At 49.0% G+C, this 12,630-nt stretch overlaps 5 protein-coding genes across 5 annotated transcripts; 3 read left to right on the forward strand and 2 right to left on the reverse strand.

The window, feature by feature from the left end:
* Positions 1–421: 421 nt before the first annotated feature.
* N7447_008007 (putative cyclopropane-fatty-acyl-phospholipid synthase) lies at positions 422–2,161 on the forward strand (the record flags this gene model as incomplete). Its single annotated transcript, XM_057232269.1, has 4 exons — positions 422–533; positions 608–1,094; positions 1,145–1,896; positions 1,955–2,161. The coding sequence occupies exons 1-4, from the start codon at positions 426–428 to the stop codon at positions 2,159–2,161; spliced, it is 1,554 nt and encodes a 517-aa protein (XP_057084034.1). The 5' UTR covers positions 422–425.
* A 1,177-nt stretch (positions 2,162–3,338) lies between these two features.
* On the reverse strand, positions 3,339–4,871 carry N7447_008008 (EXS domain-containing protein; the record flags this gene model as incomplete). Its single annotated transcript, XM_057232270.1, has 5 exons — positions 3,339–3,453; positions 3,559–3,875; positions 3,930–4,612; positions 4,678–4,727; positions 4,787–4,871. 5 exons carry the CDS (start codon positions 4,869–4,871, stop codon positions 3,380–3,382), a joined length of 1,209 nt encoding a protein of 402 aa, XP_057084035.1. The 3' UTR covers positions 3,339–3,379.
* A 792-nt stretch (positions 4,872–5,663) lies between these two features.
* pex10 (ubiquitin-protein ligase peroxin 10) lies at positions 5,664–6,794 on the forward strand (the record flags this gene model as incomplete). Its single annotated transcript, XM_057232271.1, has 1 exon — positions 5,664–6,794. One exon carries the CDS (start codon positions 5,664–5,666, stop codon positions 6,792–6,794), a length of 1,131 nt encoding a protein of 376 aa, XP_057084036.1.
* A 413-nt stretch (positions 6,795–7,207) lies between these two features.
* Positions 7,208–10,652, reverse strand: N7447_008010 (3'-5' exonuclease; the record flags this gene model as incomplete). The annotated part of the gene is made up of 3 exons (XM_057232272.1): positions 7,208–7,374; positions 7,438–10,214; positions 10,267–10,652. The coding sequence occupies 3 exons, from the start codon at positions 10,650–10,652 to the stop codon at positions 7,208–7,210; spliced, it is 3,330 nt and encodes a 1,109-aa protein (XP_057084037.1).
* Positions 10,653–11,340: 688 nt separating this feature from the next.
* N7447_008011 (RNA-binding protein LSM5) lies at positions 11,341–12,003 on the forward strand (the record flags this gene model as incomplete). Its single annotated transcript, XM_057232273.1, has 6 exons — positions 11,341–11,365; positions 11,418–11,474; positions 11,534–11,572; positions 11,631–11,658; positions 11,845–11,908; positions 11,965–12,003. The coding sequence occupies 6 exons, from the start codon at positions 11,341–11,343 to the stop codon at positions 12,001–12,003; spliced, it is 252 nt and encodes an 83-aa protein (XP_057084038.1).
* Between the last annotated feature and the right edge of the window lie 627 nt (positions 12,004–12,630).

The following is a 12,630-nucleotide window of genomic DNA, read 5'->3' on the forward strand; positions in this document are numbered from 1 at the left end:
TGATGATCTTTTGCCAAGCCACAGACAGGCGAGAGCGCACATGCGCATTTCCCTCGGGCACCACGTATAGGCAGTACTACCAGATTCTAGTGGGGAAAATCTCTTGTCACGGTTAATAATGGGCTGTTTGATGTTTAATCCAGAGGGCTCACAATACGTGAATGAGACAAATCCACTAGGTAGCTAAACCCTGTAATAATAGTGCGTACGTCAGTGGGCAAAATAGAACCCAATGGACAGGCAGGACACAGTAAACACGGTGTACCTGGCGGGTACTAGGGGAGCTAGCCCGTCCATGGAACTTACAGGTACCATACTTCCCGGTTCCTTGGTCTAGCCCACACCGCCCCCGGAATTGCCCATATCTTCTTATTTACTCTGGCCTCTCCTTTTCCCTTTCCATTCCTCTCAGGACCTTCGCCGCCATGACGACCATTCATCCGGACTCCACCGAGGAGTTCGAATATATCCAGACTCCGGCTGCCCCCGAGCAGACCAAGCCTGCCTTCGATTGCGGTGTTCCGACTACCCTGGTAAGACAGCTAGAGCTATCCGCAAGGGATGTTGTGATGATACCAGGACCTAATTCGTCTCTTTCACTATACAGTACCCGGCTATTAAGAATGCTCCAGTCCCTGCCGACTCACCCGGCAGTGACAGCTTCTCCAATGGCTTGATGATCGCTCTGGAGATCATCGTGCCCTGGTATTTGGCTCGACAGGTTGGTGGAGGTTTCTATACCACCATCTTCTTTGCTCTCTTCACCTCCGTTCCTATCCTGGTGGCCTTCTGGGCTGTTTCTTCTTCCGTTTCTCCACGCAAGACTGAGAAGGCCAAGTACTGTGGCCGCCCCGTCGAGCACTACCTGCAGTTCCACAGCGAGCACGACCGTGCTACCTACCGTGGGAAGAGCAAGATCCCCATGGCAGTCTTCTACGAGAAGTACTTCAACGGCGAGGTTGACTTCAAGGGCGATGCTCTGGAATGCCTCGAGTACCGTCACGATTGGGCCAACTTCAAGTTCACCACTAGTCTCTTCAAGCACTTCCTGTTTGGTTTCATCCCCGAGATGCTGATGCACACTCGTTCTCAGGGTAAGCAGATCCTCATGCAGCTCCATTGACTATTCTAATCCTATTTCTAGATGAGGAGCAGGTCCGTGATCACTACGACCGAGGTGATGACTTCTACGCTTGGTTCCTTGGCCCACGCATGATCTACACCTCCGGTGTTATCAGTGATATCAACAAGGAGGAGACCCTTGAGGAGCTCCAGGACAACAAGCTGGCCATTGTTTGCGAGAAGATTGGAGTTAAGCCCGGTGACAAGGTCCTCGATCTTGGCTGTGGCTGGGGAACCCTTGCTAAGTACGCTTCCGCCCATTACGGCGCTCATGTTACCGGTATCACTCTTGGCCGCAACCAAACCGCCTGGGGTAACAATGGTCTTCGCAAGGCTGGTATCGAAGAGGACCAGAGTCGCATTCTGTGCAGTGATTACCGCGATGCTCCCCGTGTCGAGGGGGGATACCAACACATCACTTGTCTCGAGATGGCCGAGCACGTCGGTGTCCGCCACCTCTCTTCTTTCTTGACTCAGGTTTACGACATGCTTGACGACAACGGTACTTTCTTCCTGCAGATTGCTGGTCTCCGCAAGTCCTGGCAATACGAGGACCTGATCTGGGGTCTTTTCATGAACAAATACGTCTTCCCCGGTGCGGACGCCAGTACTCCTCTCGGTTTCGTTGTTGACCGCCTCGAGGGCGCTGGCTTCGAGGTCAAGGCTGTTGACACCATTGGTGTGCACTACTCTGCTACCCTCTGGCGCTGGTACCGGAACTGGATGGGCAACCGCGACAAGGTCGAGGCCAAGTACGGAAAGCGCTGGTTCCGCGTAAGTTTTTCCACCTGAGTCTTTGGTCTTTCCGAAGTCTTACTAACCACTTTCTTAGATCTGGGAGTACTTCCTTGCTTCCTCCACTATCACTTCCCGCCAGGGTGGTGCCACCTGCTGGCAACTCACCCTTGTTAAGAACATCAACTCCACCCACCGTGTTGAGGGCATTGCCACTCAGTTCGGTCTTACTGGAGCTCGCCAGAGCGCCATCGACCGCGCTGGCACCCTTCCCAAGGCCCACGTCATCAAGAAGGACCTTTGAAGGATTGATATACAATCATAGCCCTCATCTGCTTATCCGGGGGTTCATCTCAGCCCCCTCGGATTAGTATGACATTATTTGCGAGGGCGCGGGAATACATGGATGGCGTTCCACTGTGGGCGTATTCAAATGTTTAACCAGCATGTATGACATGAGTGACATGAGGTGAGGTGAAGTGAAGCTGAATTGCACGAGTGGAAGAAAAAAAGGCAGGAGATGGCAGTGGAAGAGAAGCATGGATAGGTCAGTGGCCTATTTGGCTGGTCCACCTGGATATTTACTCCGCTATTTATCTGTGGTTGTGTTTCTATTTTCTATGTCTCACCTGGTCTACGGAGGATATTTGCACGAAGTCAACGAGTCTGTCTTTGTGATGTTATTTTTTAGAAGTCAATGGACTATTTTCTTTAGACCAACACGTAGTTTATCCTTTCGCTTCGAATCAGTAAGATTGCAACTTCGACTGTTCCCGTTTCACACATGTCGGATACAAGTTCGTAATAAGGCTATGAAGCCCGGAAACTCGCAGGATAATGCAGCAGAATTATAGGGCTTCAGCTTTCTGCTAGCATCAAATTCTAGTTGGCATCGTCTAGCAAGGTCTTAAATGTGTAGAAACCAAATTTAAGTCTTCAATCATTAGGTTCATCAATCACTAAAACACCAAAGGCTATAACAACAAGCCACAAACACCAATTAGATTTCACGACAACTAAGCGCCGAGAAAAGAAAAAGAAATAAAAGACCAAGATTGCGATCCAATAGAATAAATGGTATATGTAAAGATGGAAACAAAGGGGTAAATGCACCAGGTTGACCCTAGGTAAATAATTGGTACAGCGAAGAGTAAACAGAAAGAAAGTCATGCTTGCCTAAGACCCAGAGATCAAGTCTGAGGAATCTAAGAATCCATTGTGCATGAGGTTACATGCACATATAGCTGAAATGAGCCCCCAAAAGAAATCAATAGGCGTACACGGACGTTTGATGAGACGATTCCACACGCCGGAAAAACTAAAAAAAAGAGCCTAGTTCAGGCCTCATTTATCGCTGCTCTAGTATTGGATTGGGTAGGGATATCCGGAGTTTGGTTGGGGGGCAATATATGCCCGAAGACTCAACCATTGTGTTGAGTTGGGAGAGGAGTGTTTTTCTGTGTCTCGTTCTCGTTCCAAGTTCGCTTGAAGTTATGAACAAAGATGAAAGGCGTGGATAAATTTAGTCCGCGTCGAATTTGTGGTTGTACTCGCCGAGGAGGACGTCATCTGGGCCTGGGCCATGGGTGTTTCGAACTAAGGCACAAAAGCGTTAGTGGAATTGTCCGAAAACCAGGATAGTGGTGTTTGGGTCACACGGTTGGGATCAGGGGGAGTGCGGGTGTCCAGGGGAAAACATACTCCATTCAGCTTCAGTCCGGAAGAATACCCACATCCAACGTCGTACAACTTCGAGGAACATGAGCAGCCAAACTCCGCTTTCGGTTTCTGGAATCCAGCCAAGGCCTGGGACAATGCGCCATAGCCATGAGAAACGAAGAGCCAAATCCGCGATAATGACATAGTGGTACATCTTGTCGGATCCAAAGTAGCGATACCGGCGAAGTCCGTATGGGTGGCTGCTGTCACGACGTTCCGGGGAGAAGAGGGTCATATCCCAATCCTTGACAACGTCCCACCAGAAAGAGTAGGCGGAGTTGATAAAAGAGACAATAAAGCTGTAGGGGCGTTAGAAAGGTATAGACACAACAGATGTGGAATAACAATCTTACAGAAGGCGCATCATGCTAACCTCGCTATATCCACGTAGCTCCAAGGGATTGTAGTTACGCATTTTGGAGGCCATCCAAATGACAGGGAACGCAGTTGCATATTTGAGAGCGTTGGCCAGGTGCTGGTTTGCCTTTTGCGTCTCTCTCCGGGTAACTGTGCGCCGCGCACGAACATATTCGGTCAAACACTGACGAAGACGAATCAAACTGGGAACGGCGAGGATGATCGGAACGACGATTGTACTTCCACAGGCCCGGTTGGGTTTGGAGGTAGCGGCGAGGCCATCGGTGAAGAACATGCAGAAGCTGACATATAGATCCCCGATCACGCGAGCATAGCTAGTTAGGGCATCTGCCAGCAGAATGTCACCAAACTTGCCATCCTGAGACTCGGCTAGACCACCAATACTAATCCGCTTGAGGGTAAGGAGAAATCGGATTCGGCCGGAACGGGAGGCGCGGTTGAAGGGCCAGATCAGGATAAGGAGGAGGATAATGAACACCGATTGCGGGACCCAATCCAATCGTTCCACCAAATCAGGGGACCGCCGGGTGGCTAGGCAAAAGACGATGAACCATAGGGCAAGTGGGATGGTGAAACATGTGGCCAGACGGTAGACGGCGGTGTGATGTGGACGTTGGGAGGATGTGCGGGCAGGATATTTGATGAGCGCGGGAACGTCCTGGAAGTATGGGAAATTTGATTAGTCGTCGGGAATACGATGGCTAGGTGAGGGGCGGCACTCACAATGTTCGCTTTTGCCAGGTATTGAAGGTTGAGACCCCATCCCCAGAAACCTAGCCCCGTGTGTTAACACCCCTAATCGGGACTCAAATCGGACAGGAATGTCACCTACCAGCGACCAGGAGTGCCGCTACACGTAGCGGCAATGGAAAGGCCAGCCCAAAGGCATCCAATTGAGCATGTTGATCAACCGCCATCTTCCATTGATCAGGGGGAGGGGGAGGGGGAGGGGAGATATGACAGGAAATAAAAAGGCTAAAGTAATAACAAAGAACCCCGTGGATAAACCCCCCAAAAAAAAGAATGACTAGGGGTGAGTCGACGATCTTGAAAGTCCGGAGGTTGAGACTTTTCCTAGTGAAGCCGCTGGGGCAGTTTAATAAGCGGAGAGGAGATTATCCAGTACGCGCCTGGACTAGTCAGACGCCGCCGATGGTCTGGATCTCCACGCAATATCGAAGATATAATTAGAATATTAGGACTAACGAGAAGCGCATCTCAGGAGAAGAGAAGACCAAGTAGTTACGTTGGATAACCACGTACAGATGGCATCATATAGTTAAAAAATCTCTTTGAAAGAGAACTACGTAACACCCCTGGATTCTGCAAAAGGGGGTACCGAATGAGGTACATTCAGCAACTGCAAGCCTTCCGCTTTCATCTGCAACAACGCCAGGTACCTCGGAAGTACCTTAAGTGGGACGCTTGCGGCGTATGATAATTTGGTAATTATGGTATCCATTGGTAATTTATGGTATGGTAATCTAACCACGTGAGAGATCACCTGATCTAGAGTCAAGTCACATGATGTCGCTCTATACCGAGGCATGACATCCGAGGGCAACTCCGGGGGAAATTGTTATCTCCAGGTATGAAAGCTGGGGAATTGTACCTCTGACTCGTCTTGGGGATAAATCAAGTTAGCAAATACTCCATCCACAATTACATTCAAGCTTAATATCCTTATATCGACCCCCCTACAATCCATCATGGCGGACGACGACTCCCATCTCTCTCTACCAACTCCGAACTCAGCCCTCGGCTCATCTACCTCACACTTTTACCCCTTCGCAACCTCACCAGATATCATCCGCTCGCATGAAAAGGATGCATTTCTCACAGGCAGCCTAGTTCAACAATCCCAAAGTATCATCCGGGCTCTCCGCGGCGCCCGATACGTCCACACCCACTCCGACGCCATCAAGCACCTCACAGAACTCCTCTACTTCACCCTAACAACTGCCATCGGCAATCGCACCCTAGGCGAAGAATACTGCGACCTTGTACAACTAGAAGATGACACACTTCAATTACCGTCAATCGGCCGTCGCGTGGGGTACGTCCTAAGCAGCATCCTAGTACCATGGACACTGCAGCGTCTACTTCCTGCACTGCGACAGAGAATCCGCAACAAGCTCGAGCGCAACATCGCACGCCAGCAGTTACGAGAGGCGCAGCAGGCTGGCCTGCTCAACAAGCCCCAATTCTCAACTACCCCGATTAAACGCCCGCTCTTTACGAAACTGCGCATCCAGCAATACATCCTTGAACACCTGGACTCCATCACATCCTTGTCGCCCATTTATGCGCTGAGCATTGCGACATTTTACTTCACGGGCTCGTACTACCATCTCTCCAAGCGACTTTGGCGTCTCCGTTACGTTTTCACAAAGAAGATCGACGACAATGAACAACGCATCGGATATGAGGTTCTGGGTGTGTTGCTTGTTCTCCAGATCGCCGTGCAGGGGTTCCTGCATGCCCGCAAACTGGGCGCGAGTCTGAATGAAGACGAGAGCCAGTCTGTGGATGCTGGCCATTCTTCCTCGCAGGGTGGGACTGTCCTCACTTCGATTCAGAACCCATCTGCTATTCCTCTTCTTCCTGCGTCTGTGCCTCTGTATGATCTCGAGGAGGATCCTAGTGCGGTTGCGTGGATCCCCGAGGGTCAACAGCGGAAGTGCACATTGTGTCTGGAGATGTTCAAGGATCCTAGTGTTACTACCTGTGGACATGTCTTTTGCTGGATTTGTGTTCGGGACTGGGTTCGTGAAAAGCCCGAGTGTCCGCTCTGCCGACAGGAGGTTTTGCTGTCCAAGGTGCTGCCTCTAAGAGGGTAGCTGTGTGGTTAATTGAGGTAATAAGTTCTAGGCTAGTGCTTTCATGATCTTCGTGGATATTGCTGAAGAGATTGGCATAGCCGATACATGTCTATACACTTATTCTGGATAAATATATACCCCTTTCTTCTATCTTATTCGCGCTGGTTTTCATAGACTGTAATGTTCGATTGAATCCTGGCATGGAACAACCGCTGAATATGCATTTCCGGGTATAATGTAGAATGTAAATATCAATCAAATCAAAGCGCACGTTCTTCAAGAATAGCACCGAAGAAAAAATAAAGAAAGCAAAAGACCTCTCGGGATTGAAACTGTACAAATATATGCTCTAGAATATTTGCAAATCCAAAAGAGTGGGGTATTTAGGGACGACCAAATGTAAGTACATGTATGCATACATATCTACATGGTCAGATCAATGGGTCTTCCTCACTGTTGACTGCTTGTCCAAGTGGAAGAACAATGGGCTGGTTGAGTTCCGCGTATGCGGGACGAGGCGGCATTGGGTTCATGGCTTGTCTTTTCGCCTCCATGGTATGGAACAGACGAATGCAAGCATACGGATCGGTAGCAGCATCTAGAGAAAAAAGACAAGGTTAGCATTTAATTAGAGAAATCGTGCAGGTATCTGAGTACTCACATTGGACCTGACGATAACTCAAAAGCCGAGTCCAATCACTGCAGCGGACATCATCACTTTTCTCGAGAGGGAGACCGAAATGCTCCTTTATTTGATCACTGAGATTGACGCCCCTTTTGTTCACCAATTTGGGATTGTCCTTGCCGTACTTGATCAATTTGTACAAATGGCTGAGCTCGAAGGTGGCTCTGGCATCGACGCCGAGATACTTGCGCAGCCGTGTGCAATCTGCCTTGATTGAAACACCCACTTTGATGACATCAGGAGATTCAATGAGGCGTTTCAATGATGGGGAAACCAAGTCCTCCAGAGAACGTGCAGGCTTGAAGAGGGCAATTTGGAAGATGGCGATACGCTCCTCATTTGCGATTTGGATCACCGAGACATTGCTCTGAATGCTGTCCCAGCCGGATGCTTGAGCCTTCCATTCCATGTCGAATCCAATGACTTTGCTCCCGAGGAAGTGTTGGACTGCTTCTTCGGTACTTTGAAGAGTCCGGCAATAATGCACGATGAGTTTTCGGCCATCGGGGCTTTGCTGTGAACTATGGCTCCAAAACTGGGGGGTTGTAGTGTCGTTGGTACTGGAACCAGTATCTGATGATGGGATTGATTTAACTGTAGAATCATTCTCTTCGAAAGATCCTGGGTCATCTCTGGCCATGGTATCTGGGACCGAGGACAGAGCGTTTTCAAGCGGCCGTTCAGACAGGGAATTATGGCTGATACCACCGCTTTGTCGACATTTTGTTTGATAAAAAATTGCATCCGTGCTATACTTTCTCCCGTTGTTTGGTTGTGGTTTAGCGAATGGTTTTCTCGGTAGCATAAGGGCGGATCGTAGTCCGTAGCGTGTCCGTGTGCCTGGGTATGAATTACTGGTTTCTCTGGGAATTGGTGGACGGAGGTCATCAACATCTGGCTCCGTACCGAGACTCACGTCTTTGCTCTTTGAGAGCATGGGCGGTGGGTTTGGAAGAGCCTGGCTCCCTTCTTGATTTGTCTGGCTAGCAGGCGTATAAACGAGAAAGGGCTTGAACTCAGGAACGTTGTGGCTCCTGGATTTTCTCTTCCAGGGGCCGGGTGATGGCGGCTTGGAGATGACCTGACTGTCCTCCTGATTGTCCTGACCGGTACGCGCGTCGACTGGGGGTGGTTCGGATATAAGGTTGCCCTCTGTTGTGTGGTCCTCGGGTTTTATTGTTGGAGGATTGATTTTGTGTCCAAGGTGACTTTGATCTTGATTACCTTGTTTAGCAGCTAAGTCGGCTGTATACTGTCGTGCAGCTCTTCTCAGTCTCCTCCTTATTTGTCTCAAGGCAACCCTCAAGGGTTTCACAACCTGGCTGGGCTCCTGATTATCATGACTGGTAGGTGAAGACTCGGAATGGCCCGGGAGTTGCCCTTTGATATATCTCGAGAGACGGCTCTGCGAAAATTTGATCAAAGCAGCCTTGGTCTTGGGAGATCTGAATTCCTCTCGTCCCTTCTTACGCCTGGGCTTGGTCATCGAAGAACCCAGTTCTAAAAACTGGGGGTTAGCGGAAGGATCCCGCAGAAACGAGCGCCCAAACTTTTCGTGGATGGATTCCCACTCATTTCGCGACATGTGCATGGCGATTGAGGCAATATGGGCGTCAGAAACCAACTGGCCCATGCGATCGGTCCATTGCTTGAAGCGGCGCATATCCTGGCTTATTGGATCGAGGACTTCAAACTTTCCAGCAAGATAGGCAGGTTCTTCCATTGAGCATAGCAAGGTTTCCGATCGAAGACGCAGCCAGTTTATATGGATGTAACTAGCAACCATTTTTCGAAGATCGCTGCGATGTTCCTGGAATTTCATGCACCAGTCGGCCAGATTGGAAACAGTGTGCCGCCGAGTCTCATCGGGAACCCAATCCCACAATGCTCCATGATCACCTTTGAGGCTGTGGTGAAGGAACCAACCTTCATTATGAAGCCACCACGTGGTAACATTGTTCAGGTGCAGTGGCGCTATTACATCCAACTGTCGCCAATAGATATGTAGCTCGGAGCTGCGTGCCGGTTTTGGCATCCAAAGACGCTTGTATTGGAGATAGATCTTGTTGGATAACAGGCGTCGACTGTTGTGTAAGTACTGACTCGCCGGTGAGTTCTCTGGCGCACTTTGCGTAAGCGCAAGTACGATACTCTTGTGAGTTAACCTAGGAGGACGTGATGACGCAACTGCCGCCATGAAATCGCCTAAATTCCATAGTTCACTTTGTCGAAGTGGATGGAAAGCCATTTGCCTTCTGAGCCAGGCTGACCGGTGATTATGGGCATATAAGCGAGTCTCGCTATCACTACGCTCAATGAGTTCTTTGTATTGGCCAAACACCCATTTATCGTCTGGACGAAGGTTAAGGTTCGGGTTGGTTTGAAGCTCCAAGCAAAGGTCCCTGATGGCGAAACATCTTGCGTTGGTTGCTTTTAGTCGCAACTCGATGTATTCCTTTTCAATCAGGTCGCTTTGATGAAGAACTCGATCAATTCGACTTCTTGCGGTATCCCGGGGTCTTAGGTAATCATCGTTGAGAGCGTCTCTCAATTGACGGATTGATAGCTCAGAAGTGTTGATCTGAGATTCCAGGAGCGTTATTTGAGTCGCACGGAGAGACTTCCTCCAACGATGGATGTTCTGGGCGGATATTTGCACCTCTCTTACCAATTCTGGAGTTTTAGCAAAAGCAATGCAGCAGTATTCATGATCAATCATTCGACCGATTTTCTTTTGCTTTCGTGACAGCAGTCTGGATTCGGCCCAGTATGGAAGACGAAAGATGTCTCACTTCAGCGATATACTCCTTGGTGATTTTCTCTGCTTGTAGAACTGAATCCGTGGCGTTTGACACAATAGCTATACTTTGCGCCCTGATGAAGTTTGATCGGTTTTCCCATTCATTTACACATCTTTGGGTGGCCTTGATGCATTCCTGAGCAACTGTGGTGGATTCAACAACGATATCATCAAGGTGTTTGTACTTCAATTGGATAAAATCCTCAGCAAGTTCCTGGTATGAAGGTAGTGAATTGAACTGCTTCTCAATGTGCAGGCGTTCAGAGACTCGATTTTTCCCCTCTACTCTCGATCGAATCAAGCTGGCCAAGTCTCGATGCTGAGAAGGGCGCACAAAGCCCGGCCGACCTGGAGTTCGTTGCACTGGGTTTTGGTTCTGGGACTTCGTCATCGTCATCCCATATGCCTTCTTTGTGAGCAGTGTTGGAAAAGCTCTGCTTTGATTGAGAGGTCACGAGCGGGGTGTAGGAGGAGCTTGTATTCGGTAAAGAGACATGGCGGACCGGCGAGATAGATCGTGCGCATGTATTGGGGCCACTGTAGTTTGGTTAGAAAAATAGCCATTGAAGCTTAAAACAAGAGAGTGTGCTTACCGCCACCGCTCAGAAAGTCCCCATCGCAGCGGCCCATAGGATATGGATCTATCGAGACCGCTATGTTTTGCAATTGAAGATTGGGTCCTCCGACTTGCTAAAAGATTTGGCCGCATTGGCATAATGTGTGAGAATCATAGTGGACCAGCCTGGAGCCCCACGAAACAATCGAAGATGATCGATTTGATGGACAGCAGATGGTGGCTCAGTATATGTGTAATCTACGAAACTGCAAGTAGGAGACCAATTAAGGATCAGGATAGCACTCCATGTTGCAGAGCTCCAAGCGCCTTTGAAAGTTACCTCTAAACTTTGTTTGGCTTAGCTGCTCGGGCCGGATCATCAGAGGTGCCGAGCGACGAACGATCACGTCCTTTTCTATATCGAACTTGCCCACGCGGAATGCTCGATCACCTTTGTTTTTAAATCAAACCCCTATCTGAGAAAAAATTGATCAACAGCTCATATTTTCTATCTCCCAACATCATGGCTTCTCAGCTCCTTCCTCTTGGTGTGTGCCTAATGACCCAAGAAAACCATGACCCCACTAACTCGTTTGATAGAGCTCATTGATAAGTGTGTTGGCTCCCGGATTTGGGTTGTCATGAAGGGTGACAAAGGTCAGCTAAACTTCAATGGTTGGTAATGAAATTGAATCAGTGTACTAATGCTTATAAAGAGTTCTCCGGGACCTTGCTCGGATTCGATGACTACGTCAGTGAGTATCCCCTGTATGAGAAGTGTGACGATCTCACCAGGCACTAATTTCGACTTAGACATGGTTATGGAAGACGTGACAGAGTTGTACGTATTTTCATCTTTGATTGTCCCAACTTTGACTGCCCTTTTCTTTTTCTGTGGCCGTGTTTGGTTGCCTTAGCTCCTACCCTCACTGGGCAATGTCCATTGATTTCCATCTGCGCGAATTTCTTGTCGAAATTCTCCACAGGTTCACTTCTGTGATTGCTTCCTGAACTAACTTTCTCTCAGCGACTACACCGGCGCCCAGATCAAGCTCCCTAAGCTCTTGTTGAATGGAAACAACATCTGCATGGTAAGTAAAATTCACTCTCTGCGGCCATCTGGGTGCTTCATTAACTCTTCAACTAGTTGATTCCCGGTGGTGAAGGCCCCGTGGCAAGCTCATGAGCCTGATATACCCATTTCTTGCCGTGACGAAATAAAAGATTTGTGTATTAATGATACCGAACGCAACGAGATAGAACAAAATCGTTGAATGAATGAACCTCCATGCCAAGCGTGCTTTTGGTCTTTCCCCTTGTATCCCGAGTCTCGTCGCGTGTAGCTCGGCATTGGAGTAAGACAAGGAAGCTGTTGCCAAGAACACCCAAGAGAATGTGCTCGACGGATAGCTACAATCCAGGGGCGTTTTCCACAGCACAGTCCGCCTACAGGGACTAGCTACAGCCTCCAATGATATATGATATAAGGCATGCAGGGACTACCTAGCCTCCCAAAGACCTCGGACCACCGGCGATCTAAGATAAGCCCTCCAACCACAAGTCCGTCTCTACCTGAAATCAGCTTATCACCGGCTAGCCCCGGTCGCTGCCCGCTATTTACAGTTTATAACCGGATATTAAGGAGATCTGGAACCATCCCATCGATACGAACAGTGGCCCCTGCATGCTGATCGGACAATTCTTCATGGATATCATGATGTACGATGTAAAGAAGCCGACTCCAAAATCGTCTTAACTACCCCACATTCGTGTTAAATTTATAGCCAGTCCACTGCTATTAAGTGGAGATTAA

This window comes from Penicillium robsamsonii (assembly GCF_028829455.1).
Source record: "Penicillium robsamsonii strain IBT 29466 chromosome Unknown utg000004l_segment0_segment0, whole genome shotgun sequence".
NCBI classification, from domain to species: Eukaryota; Fungi; Ascomycota; class Eurotiomycetes; order Eurotiales; family Aspergillaceae; genus Penicillium; species Penicillium robsamsonii.